The sequence below is a fragment of the Podarcis vaucheri genome (genome assembly GCF_965113315.1).
Source record: "Podarcis vaucheri genome assembly, chromosome: 10".
Classification (NCBI taxonomy): Eukaryota; Metazoa; Chordata; class Lepidosauria; order Squamata; family Lacertidae; genus Podarcis; species Podarcis vaucheri.
In genome coordinates, this window is record NC_138748.1 from 22,124,266 (window position 1) to 22,137,053 (window position 12,788).

At 42.0% G+C, this 12,788-nt stretch overlaps 1 protein-coding gene across 5 annotated transcripts in view; it reads left to right on the forward strand.

The window, feature by feature from the left end:
- The window catches only part of DOCK4 (dedicator of cytokinesis 4), a 247,927-nt gene that overhangs the window by 137,888 nt on the left and 97,251 nt on the right, over positions 1-12,788 (forward strand). For all 5 annotated transcript variants that reach the window (XM_082239403.1, XM_082239404.1, XM_082239406.1 and 2 more), the window contains exon 13: positions 7,356-7,481. In XM_082239403.1, the coding sequence (XP_082095529.1) occupies positions 7,356-7,481 (126 nt within the window). The remainder of the gene's footprint in view (positions 1-7,355; positions 7,482-12,788) is intronic.

The window sequence follows — 12,788 nt, forward strand, 5'->3', positions numbered from 1 at the left end:
AAAGGTAAAGGACCCCTGACAGTTAAGTCCAGCCGTGAACAACTCTGGGGTTGCGGTGCTCATCTCACTTTACAGGCTGAGAGAGCTGGCGTTTGTCCGCTCCGCAGACAGTTTTTCTGGGTCATGTGGCCAGCATGACTAAGCCGCTTCTGGCGCAACAGAACACCGAAACCAGAGCAGTACACGGAAATGCCATTTATCTTCCTGCCGGAGCGATACCTAATTTATTTACTTGCACTTTTGGGGGTACTTTTGAACTGCTAGGTTGGCAGGAGTTGGGACCGAGCAATGGGAGTTCACCCCATAACGGGGATTTGAACCGCCTACCTTCTGATCAGCAAGCCTAAGAGGCTCAGTGGTTTAGACCACAGCGCCACTTGCGTCCCTATTAAATACATACCCTCACTCAAATAGTAAAAATGTGCCTACAACATGGGCTCATAATTTGCAGCTGAGGTCGGCTGGTTGATTGTCATCTCTTTATAGTACAGTGGTGCCTCGCAAGACGAAAATAATTCGTTCCGCGAGTCTTTTCGTCTTGCGATGTTTTTCGTCTTGCGAAGCACGGTCCGTCACAACTGCGCCTCTTCAAGCGGCTTTAAGAAAAAAGTGCAAGACGTTTTCGTCTTGTGAAGCAAGCCCATAGGAAATTTGTCTAGCGAAGCAACGCAAAACCGAAAAACCCTTTCGTCTAGCGAGTTTTTCATCTTGCGAGGCATTCGTCTTGTGGGGAACCACTGTAAATTATGTGGAAATTGTATTATAGATCTTTTGGTGCAAGGCGAAGCTGGCACCATAACATCTAGAAAATATTCTCTTCTGGCCTCTTTCCACTGCTGTTTTTCTAGAGAAAAAAGAAGAGGTGCCGAAATTCACCATGAACACCTCTTCCATTGATCTCTTCACATGGCAATGGTGCCCACCAGCAGTGGTGCCAGAACCCACCTAAGAGGAGCTTTCACTGAGTTATGGCTGACAAAAATCCCTGCCTCTTTCTATAGAATACATTTGTTACCATATTGATAACGAGCATCTTCCTGCTCCCATCAAGGAGAAAAGGAACATATTTACTGCAACCTTCTTGAATTTGGCTCTCTTCCAAGTGTTTTGGACCTCAGTTCCCATTAATAAGAAGATAAGAAGAGCCCCACTGGATCTGGGCAAAGGCCCATTCAGTCCAGCATCCTATTTTCAAGGACGATTTGCCTGGGCCTGATGGGAACTGCAGTCCACAACGTGTAGTGGGCACCAAGTTAGGAAACGCTGATTTAGTGACATGTGACCGATCATTCTTTTCTCTGTAACCACCCCAAGCTATCTTTTGTTAGGTCTCTGATTCAGCTTGTTCTCGAATATGCCTCCGCTTAGTTCAGAAATACATCAACAGCACTTGAAGAGTTGTGTTTTATACCCACTCTCCCTGGCACCCATACGTTAGAGTGCTTTTGTATAATTGCTTTTGCACTCTTGTGACAGGATATTAATCTGCCATTTTAATCCTTCATTACACTTCTGAGGCAAGGAGATTATGTACATTAGATTTTGATGTGTTTAAACATCAATTGTCACCGAAGGCTGCTGTTAGAAAGAAATTCAAGGCAGGAATGGTGCTGAGATCTTTGTGATTCAACATAAATACACACAGCATGGAAGCATTTCACTTTGTTCTCAATAAAAGAAAAGCCAAGGCAAATGAACTTTGGAGATTTTTTTTGCTTGGTAATTATTGCTCAATTAGCTTTAATTATGACTTGAAAGTAGAAGAGACGTATTTTGAGATTTTTGATTAAAATAAAATAAAATAAAAGCTATGCACATATATCTAGTCTGTGTATGATTTTTTTTAAAAGATTATTCTTTTAAATATTTAGAAACATGGGGCCCTGTTTAGAATTTAGAAAGATAGGGATTCTCTGAATAACACTATTTCTTAAGGGGTAGGAGATAGCAAAGCAAATGAAACAATAGGCGTAATTTCATTGGCCATTTGCACCGTCAGTCAGTGGCTTGATTTCAACATAACATAACACTTAATTATGGTTTAGTGTTACTCATGCACTCTCCCTTCTTTGTCCTTTTTTGATGCAACCACGAGGAAGAGATAAGAAGCTTTCATTTCTGTTTTCAGCTAAGTTCAGATGCCATTATGTAAACAGTGGTATATCAAGCCAGGATCAGAAACTGTTTGTCTGGATTTGCACATAAGGACAAGCCATGGTTACTTGAAAATAGAATTCCCATGCAATGTTCATGTTTTGAAATTAATGGTCAGCTAAGGCAGTGTTCCCCAACCTTGGGCCTCCAGCTGTTTTTGGACTACAACTCCCATCATCCCTCGCTAGCAAGACCAGTGGTCAAGGATGATGGGAATTGTAGTCCAAAAACAGCTGGAGGCCCAAGGTTGGAGAACACTGAGCTAAGGCACTCGAGTATTGACTAGAAATCAAGATATTGGAAATAATACATTTTGCTTCTCACAGCATGAGAGGGAGAGCACACTCTGATCTTCAAGATGAGCAACACTTTGCCTCCCAGTTTATTTTGACAGCATTCAGACACAATGATAGACTGTAGCTTAGCGTTACAAGAACAAGCTTCGAGCTTGTTGTGAGTTTTCTGTTCCCTTCTCCCCTTCGGACCAGAAAGTTTTGCTTACAGTGTATATATCTTCATGACTCAAATCTCAGGAAGCCATGCGCGAAAAGATGATTTAAAATACATCCATTACTTCTGAGCCAATATAATTATTGAGGTGAGCACTGACTCATGATGAGGAGTAAGTAGTTAGTCATAGCAGGTGGTGATAGGACACAGCATGGTTTCCATGAGTTGGTTTTGACCTCTCACGTTTGAGAAGCACTGCTTGTGGGGGGGATTTAGGATAACTGAAAGACAAACTTCTCTGTGACATAGAACCAACTGACGGAAACGTCGTATGGGGCCATTCTGGCAGCCTTATCTGGTTCCTTGCCCATCTTACGCACGTTTAGCAGAAGCCTCACAGTTATAAGAGAGGGGACAATCTGCCATCCATAATATAAAAGCCAGTGTGACTAAGGAACAGAAACCAGGACCGGGCCTTGCAGAAGAAGGGGCGAACCTATGATGATGGAACTGGCTCCGTTTCCTAAGACACCCATTGAAGTCTCTAGTACCTTGTACAGTAATTAGACTGCCGTTTGGGACACAGCTGCTGCTGAATGGTGGAAGTGGTGGATTCCAGGCCCTTCCTCAGGTCATGTGCTTCTAATAAGCAAGTTTAGCCTCTGATTCTTGAGCAGGGGTAGGGAACCTCATGACCAGGGGACCAGGTGTGGCCCTCCACAGGCCTTTCAACTCGGCCCTCAGAACTCTCCCCAGACCATGCCCTGCTTTTTTGCTGGGCTGGAGTGTGTGCCTGTGTAAGTCTTGCTTTTCTGGATGGAAGACAGGGGGGTGGGGGGGTGTAAACTAGCTTATAGATAGGTAAAATGTACTTTCATTGCTCCTCCCACTTTTGCCTCTGGCCCTGCCCACTGATGACATATAGCTTACTGACAATATTGCCTGGAAGGGTTCCCAGGTTTAACCCTTCACTCCTTCCTAAATACATAAACGGCTATCACTCATGCCTGAAGGTAAAAGTAGCAAGATGTCATGTTATCTTTTTCTCCCTCCCACACCTTCCATTCCTTGACTTTTCTTGCATCTCATGAGTGTGACACTCTTCTAATTATGTATGAAGACGTGAATTAATCTTTGGTTCCTTGCTCTTTGGCCCATTGTGAACTTCATGCCATGATTTCCTGTAGAACATAGCAAAGCTAAGGCATTTTCCCCCCTTCAAATTCTACATTGTAAGCTCCTCAAGGCAAGGACTTGACTTGTTACTCTGTAAAGCGCCATGGTGGCATTATATTATGAAATAATCATAATAATGAGATGGAGGTAAAATCTGCCCCCTCCCTGCAACCTTACGTTGCATAGCTCTGCTTTGCCCAACGGAGCCCCATTTAGTGGTTCTGGAGTGGACAACATGGTGGTCTTCATCTGTTGTTGTCCTCCAGCCTCCATCAGCCTTGACCAGCACGGTAGATGTTCATGGATAATAGACATTGTAGTCCAGCAATGTCTAGAAGGCACCACGTTGGCTACACCTGTAAAGTGGTAATACATTTGTATGCACAGAGGTGTCTGAAATCGATGCAATGTTTCCCCACCCATTCTGCATATCGTAATGATGAGCATGAGTCTTGCTGCACACAAATTGCGCCAGTTCTGCTTGATCCGCACTGCTCATTTATCGGTCAGAAAATTTCCACACTTCCACCCTCATTATTTCCACTGACTGCAATGCAATGTATTGTATTTCCCCTCTCATTATTTGCACTGGCTATAATAATCTAACACAGCCAAGTGTTCGAGCTGCTATGTGTGCAGCTGGATGCTCAAGCCATGATTATCTTCCTACGCCAGCTTATACTTTGTTTACATTTTAATGCTATTAAAATTCTGCTAGATTGGAAAGGTGTTTCGTTATATTGTTATAGCAATCTAAACAAGAAGATAATCTTCTATTGACTAAGCTCACTTTGAACGCCCTTGCAGCAATGGCTTAAGGTAATTGACAGCTACAGTTTTATTAAAAAATTCTATTATATAGGACATTCAGTAGCTGCCTTGTACCAATAAACTCTATTGTTAGCATCTCAGGCTATCATTCATCCTGTTTCAGTGGTACCTGAATTGTGCAACTTCAAAAAATGTAGTTCTATTATGAAGCATAAAGACTTCACGTAAAATTTGCTTGTAGAAAGCCTGGAAGGCAGTTGTAACCCTAGTTAAACTTGACACCTTTTCAGATATCTGTGCTATACCTTGCACTTGGTACAATATATACAGTATATATAAAATGGTTTCTCAACAATGGAGCAAACCTTGCATGAAAGTGAGTACTGGTCTCACGTGGCTTCAGTATATTTAAAAGGTAATACAGTGCCTGTCTGGTCCCAGTGGTCTTGGAATTTGCTCAGGCCTTATTAACACTTTATGTGCAAATGAGCTGGCCCACACTTTCGTTTAGTAGGCTCGCAAACATGGGTCACTTCTGATTCTTTGCACTCCGAGGAATAGCAGGTTGCAGCAGTATTCAGGAAAGCTTTTTCATCAACTGGAAAGAGGGTTGCAATGCTTTTTATCAGGAGCCAAATCAAGATGCTGGTACTTAGCTTTTAAAGTTGTAAATGACTTGGGACCTCAACACCTGAACAAGTAAGTGCCTATTTCACATAAACTCCAACATTTCTCCAAAGAAAATAGGGACACCCCAAATAATAATAATAATAATAATAATAATAATAATAATAATAATAATAATAATAAATTTTATATATACCCCAGCTATCTGATTGGGTTGCCCCAGTCACTCTGGGTGGCTTCCAACACATATAAAAACATAACAAAACATTAAGCATTTAAAAACTTCCCTATACAGCCTTCAGGATCAAATCAGAAACCGGGACAGCTTCTAGAAATCTGGGAGTGTCCCTGGAAAATAGGGAGACTTGGAGGGCCTGTTTGCGTGCCAGTCTAGCCTGTGTTTTGTTGCTCGGTCCCAGCCCCTGCCAACCTAGCAGTTCGAGAGCGCGTCAAAGTGCAAGTAGATAAATAGGTACCGCTCCGGTGGGAAGGTAAATGGCGTTTCCGTGCGCTGCTCTGGTTCGCCAGAAGCGGCTTAGTCATGCTGGTCACAAGACCCAGAGAAGCTGTCTGCGGACAAATGCCGGCTCCCTCGGCCAGTAAAGCGAGATGAGTGCTGCAACCCTAGAGTCATCTGCTACTGGACTTAATGGTCAGGGGTCCCTTTACTGAATATTCTTCAGTTGCCTACTTTTTTGGAGATAAAATACTGATGCCCTGGGTTTGCAACAACATGTGATAAACAGAAGCTTGGTGAGTTGTGGCAGGAATCAGACTCTCTTCCTACTTACAGTCATTGAATACTGGGAAAGATCCATCTCATACTCAGCTACGTGTATGTACAGAGAGTACTGTGTGTTTGCAGGAGAGAGTGAATACTGCAATCCACATTCACCTATGCAACGTACATTGAAAGTGGTATTTGAGCAAGTGAAAAGGGCCTTAATCTAACATCCTTGACAGCTCCTTCAAGTCCTGGGTTAAAAGCTGCTTTTGTGGTTGATATGCTCCTGCTTCCTGGGTGAAATACAATTCTCTGAAGGAAGTCTGAGGCAGATGAAAGAAGAGGTTGAAGAAATCTTTAAATGCTAATTAGATTTAAGGTCTTGAACTTTAAAGTGTTTAGGAAGAATAACAGGATTACACGGCACCAGGCACTGCAGAATATCTTATTATTTTAGCAGACTGCTTCTTTGAAGTAATTGTAGTCTGTATCAAATGTGTCTTTGTCTCTAAGAAGACAATAAAAAACACCACCCAGTTTAATAAATGTCTTAAGCAAAGTTATTTGTTAAACGGTAATAAATAATATGTCCAGTGCTTAAAAAGTCCCCATTATAGTTGTTTTCACATGTGCATTTACACACACACATATGGGATGAGTTGAGAATTGAGTGATCACATCTCTAATGTTAGAGCATGTCATCTGTGGTCCCTTTTATCACGGGCAAAATACCCATGAAAATCACAATAGAAGGTGCTGTGGATAATCTTTCTGGACGAATAGACATCAAAAGGTGTGGCCACGTTGAATATGTTTTGGAAAATTTGAGACTGTATAATACGCATGGGGAGCCTCAGACCTGGAGGCCAAATGCAATCCTCCAGGAGTCTATCTGACCACTGGGACTTTTCTCAGGTCACGCAATGTCCTCAGCCACAACAATCACCATACCACTACTGCATTTAGGTTTCGTATTCTGGTATTTGGAGATGAACTACTGCTTGTGCAAACTAGTTTCTCCTGCACAGACACTACTGCAGACTACAGGAAGGGAGAGAGGCAATTGGAACATGCAAGTGGGAGGGAGTGGATGAACCCAACAGCCGAGCTGTGCTTTTGTTGCTACAAATGAATCAAGCCAACGTCTCTTTGGATTTTGCATGCAGTGTCCCAACTCCGCCTATAATTTTTAACTGTGAAGCCCTTATTTCTGAATGGTGCCCATTTTATTATGGAACCTGATGATCTCTGAAGTCAGTTTGCATGGGAAAATGGATTTCCGATCTCTAGAACACTTTATGGTCCCCAAGAATTGGTGGTCTATACAGTACCTGTTATTGGCCCTGTGGGTTTATGTGCTGCTTGTCTAGATTCTTTTGACAGATGGCCCCTGGTACTTCTCTGGAAAAGTGAGGAATGACTGATTCTTGACTGTTTCCTTTTCCTTTTATAGGTCTAGCTGTGTCTCTGCAGCTGCTACACGGAGACATTGAACAAATCAGGAGGGACTACACATCCATGTTTACACATGGAGTATCGATAACAAGAAAGCTGGGCTTTTCCAATATTATCATGCCAGGTGGGTTAAAGAACCAAGTTAAGAAAAATCCTATCCTAAAATGGGAATTAAGGTCCGAGGTGGTTGAAAAGACACTTGTCAGCTGGATCAGGAAGCAGATAGATAGCTAGTGCAGCAAATTGTACAGCAGACTATATATGTTCCTATCAACCCTACTTCTGCAAAGAGGTGGGCCATAGGATTTTATACCAACTGGTTCTTCTGAATCACCTCTAAGGGAAGCTATAGCTAAAGGGCATTGCAGCAGCTGCTCCATGAGGTTACAAATGATGATAATGGAAAGTTGCTTATTTTTCCTTGATGATTTTTGTAAAGCTTGGATTTTGCATCTTCCATGATTAAGCATGCTCACATGGAAATAAATCGTGCCGAAAGCAGTAGGATCTAATTCCAAGTAAATCTTTGTACTTCTGGTCCAAGCCTTTGTGATCAAAGACCTGATTAGCTGTCTCTGCAATGGAATTTCTGAATGACTGGTAAATCTTACCATGGCAAAAAAAGTTTGTGTGTCTCTGTGTGTGTGTTTTAGGGCAAGCAAAACAGACATCGGGGAAGAACAGTCTAGACTTGAGCATGTCCAGGTAGGCATGATTGACAATGGAATGAAGAAAGCAGGAGTAAAGTTAGGATAATAGGAAGTGGAGAGGTTAGGGCATCAAAGCAGTTTGATTTAGATGCAGCAGCTGGCTTGCTTAGACAGGAGTGTGTAGCAAGAATTTTTGGGAGCTTTAGCTCTGAGAATCAAATGGAGTGTAGCTATAAATCATCCAGTCCCAGACACAGCAAGTATTGGCAGAGAACCACGAGTTCCTGTTGTTAGATGTTTGGGACTATTGCACACTTAATTGTTGAAAGCTAATCTCAGAGCTTTTAAACAGATAATTCTCATTTTTGCTTGGTCTGCATTTTTGCATGGTGTACAGAAGCCAGGAAGAACCCATTTTGGATACTACATAGGTCCTTCCTCCCTTTATTTCCTGTTCAGCTTTATGTTGATTGCAGGGGTGAAAGGTTAATCTTCTGCCACGTCCTGATTCTATCCAGAATACCATGCAGATGATTCAAAGAATCTTCTCCCCAAAATCCATCATAAATTCAGTGGTTGAAATTCAGTGGTTGAAATTCAGTGGTTTCTACTAGCACTCCAGCTTTCCTTACCTTTTTGTGTTGTTGTAGTTTGGTAATTTGAGAAAATGTCATCAAGCACCCTGGAAGCTGGTGTAACTGATGCTAATGAGTAACAGCTTTTACCGAGCACCAGGCATCCCTATTAGCTCTATTCCATTCTTTGCTAGCGGTGCATGATATAGCGGCTCTCTGCTGTGCGTTGTCACATTTTCCTCTGGCTGCTATAAATAATTTTTCTTCTTTTGACTTCCCATTGTGAGACACAGTGATGTTCTGTGCCACTATGAAAATGCACATTACAGCGGAGCAGTGTGTGGCCAGCCGCTGGTAGACTTCAGCAGCTATGTATAAGCTGCGCTACTGTAGCTGTGATGGACTTTGCTTAAAAATATAGATTTTGACATCAGCTTGGTAATTGGCTCTATTCTTTTGTGAGCCTACTGAACCACTTTTGTGAGGATACGGCACATGCTGTAAAGGATATTTTTTAATTTGAATAGTGATCATTGTATCTTAATAAGAATGAATGTTTGTTTTGCTAATTGCAGCCAGACAATATGGAAAAATGAAAAGCAGAAGGTTATCTTTTTTGTCTGTATCTCCTACAGTGTAGTATAGACTTTGTTCCATGAGTAACACACAGCTTTAATCAGATGGGATGGGCAACCCACGGGACACATGCAGCAGTGTTCGGGAGAGTCACAAGCTACTTTAAATGAATTCAAATCTCCAGGGCCTGGTGAGCTGCACCCAAGAGTACTAAAGAAGTTTACCAATGTAATCTCAGAACCTTTGTCTATAATCTTTGAGAAGAGGGGAAAGGAAAACCCAGATAACTACCGACTGGTCAGCTTGATGTTGATACCAAGAAAGGTCCTAGAACAAATAATTAAACGGTCCATCTCTGAGCACTTAGAAAAGGATGTTGTGATTACTAAGACCCAGCATGAGTTTCTCAAAAATAAGTCATGCCAGAAAAACCTCTCTTTTTTTGGGGGGGGGGGATAAAGTTACAAGCTTGGTGGATCAGGGGAATGCTGTGGACATAATGTATCTTGATTTCAGTAAGGCTTTTGACAAAGTCCCCCATGATATTCTTGCAGAGAAGCTGGTAAAATATGGTCTGGACAAAGTTAGGTGGATTTGTAGCTGCTTGACCTGGCTTACCGGTAGTACATGTGAAGAAGATATATGAGTACAGTGTGATGCAGCAGCAAAAAATGCTGAATCTATTCTAGCCTGCATCAACAGACGCAGGGTGTCCTGATCAAGGGAAGTCATAGTACTGCTCTATTCTGTCTTGGTCAGACCACACCTGGAGTACTGTGTCCAATTCTTGGCACCACAATTTAAGAAGGAGATTGAGAAGCTGGAATGTGTAGTGGAGGCTGACCGATATGATCAAGAATCTGGAAACCAAGTCTGATGAGGAATGGTTGAAGGAGTTGGGTGTGTTTAGCCTGGAAAAGAGGAGACTGAGAGGAGATATGATAGCCATCTTCAAATGTTGCACTGATGTTTTGCAGCATTTGGTTGTTCACTGTGGGAAACAAGTACTGGACTAAATACAACTTTGATCTGATCCAAAAAAAGCTCTTATGTTCTTAAACAGGACTATTGTTCCTATATATGTGCAAATATAGTTTGCTGGGAAGAGGAAGAAGTGTCAAAGACTCAGCCATAGGCTTCAAAGTGCAGATACATTTATAATCAGCATCCCAGAGAATATTACGTTGAAATCATTCTATTATGTTGATTTTGTGTATGACCCTTGGAAGTGTCTCAGATATCAAGCAATTAAACCTTAAAGCTTCAGGTGTCAGTATTTCCCAATCAATTTCCAGCTCTTTTTAGACCCATCCTAGACCCCATTGATATAGTGGGGGGGGGGAGCCCCTGGAAAATCCTCTTCTCCTTCAACAGCAGTAAATATTATTTTCTGCTTAGGGGCCTTTGTAATTAATCAACACTACAGAGCTCAGATGCTGGGTGTGAGCACCATCTACAGGGAAGTATTTTCATCAGATAAAAGTCTCCTTGAGGAATTGTGTTATTTGAATCTGTTTCTGTCCTCTCTGTACTCACTGACTCTGCTATAAATCAAGAAGACAAAAAGATTTGTACAACCAGAATGCAGTTATTTGTTTTAAAGGGCTTACCATTATGAGATTACGCCCAAACTTGGAATGCAAGAGCTGTGCCTTAGATTTTTAACTGTGTTAAGAATTTAATTTCCTGCTCTTTCAGATATTTGCTGTGCATTTGTCTCCTGTTTGTTCCTTGTGACTTTATGAGTGTACCTGTACAAATTGGGTTCTCACATTAATTTTTATTGTTGTTACAGTATTCCAGTATTTATATACCACTTTTGAACAAAATAATGTTTCTGAAACAGTTAAACCTGTTTGGTTTTGGGTTTTTAATGAAAATATAAAACAATTCAGGTTGACTCCCCAAAAGGTTTTATATGTCTCAAAAGGAGCATAAATTAACCTCTTGAGGAAGAGGAGAACATTCCACAGCTTCACAGCCAGAAAAGCTAACAGAAATGCTCCTCCAGAAGGGAGGGTCCCTGGAGCAGAACTGCAAAAACCTGGCAGGCTTATACGGGATAAGAGCCTTAAAGGTTAAAACCAGCTGTTTGCTTTCGGCTCTACAGGTGTTCTAGGACAGCTGTGATCAAATTGCTGGATTCCACTTATTCCAGCGTGCTTCCAGGGAGTCACGATATCTAACTGAAAGCTCCAAGGGTGCAAAACTCTAGAAAGGACTGCATCCTTGTGCTATGGATGCAGTCTCTGTCCCAAAATGAGGACTAAAACCAGGCTGAAAAGGACCAAGAGACGGCCAGAATCACCCGAAAGCAGAATCATTAGTCTCATGAAAGAGAATAATGTTTCACGTGTTCTCAGTTCCTTAAGCAAGAGGAACTTCTAAAGGCGGCCTTTTACTAGGTCAGTTTTCTGGTGACTCCGCATGTATTGGAGAGTCAGTGGTGTTTCATAATACAGTGGTACCTTGGTTGTTGAACGGCTTGGCTCCCGAACAAATTGGCTCCCGAATGCTGCAAACCCGGAAGTGAGTGTTCCGGCTTGTGAGTGGTTTTTGGAAGCCAAATGCCCGACGCGTCTTCCGATTGAATGCAGGAAGCTCCTGCAGTCAATTGGAAGCCGCGCCTTGGTTTTCAAACGGTTTCAGGCGTTAAACTGAATAAGTTCGACAACCAAGGTACCACTGTACCTGTCTGATTACAAACATACAAACATTCAGCATAGGGGGCAGCCACAGATCTAATCTATAAAGCATTATCTGTTTCCAAAAGTAACAACAGGCAGTTGTAAGCTCGCCCTGCAAGGCATCTTCCTGCTACCCAGCAATAAAACTCAGCTCTCTTTCTCCTTAGTTGGCTACACTGAAAACTGCCGTATTTTCTCTTCTGCGACACACATACAACAGGCAGAACCCTATCTCAGCCTCTTCTCTGCCAGGCAGGTTTGCCACAAATTTCAGTAACAAGTACCCACCAGCCTTCGAGGTCATTATGCAAGCAATCAAGCTGTGCAGAAACCCCAAGAGAGTCATCTCTTCGCTTGACGCAACCCAATATTATTCCCATAATAGTAATATTCTTCCATTCTTGCAGTCAGTAACTTCTTGCTGATTGCAAAGTCTATAAAATTCAATTGGGAAACCCCCCCCCTTTACCAGAGTCTTTTGTCACAAAGTTTTTTCTGATTGTGTTAGCTATTGAAAAATAAGTTTAAAGCAATACAGTTAAGTAAATAGGGCTTGAACTATAACCATCCATAAAACTGTTATGATCTGTGGGGAATGTAGCCTGTATTTCAGATGCTGTTTATTTTTTTTTTATATGAATGAAAGTGGGGACGATGCCTCATGTCTGCCAATGAATTTCGGTTTTCCCAAATAAAATCAGCAAATGAACAGGTGTCTGGTCAAACTCAGTTCAATAAGTTCAATAAATGCACAATTACTTTTATCGCAGCCACTCCACTCTTTATTTCTTTTTCCTCCCGTGACCTTGATTTATTGGATTCACTGTGTGTTTTGTCAATAAAGGGTTGAGCTTGGAGTGACAGGGAGAACAATGTGCTCATAATGCAACTGTGTTTGATTTCCATTTTGCTGCACTGGCAGGAACGCAACCAGCACCGGGGG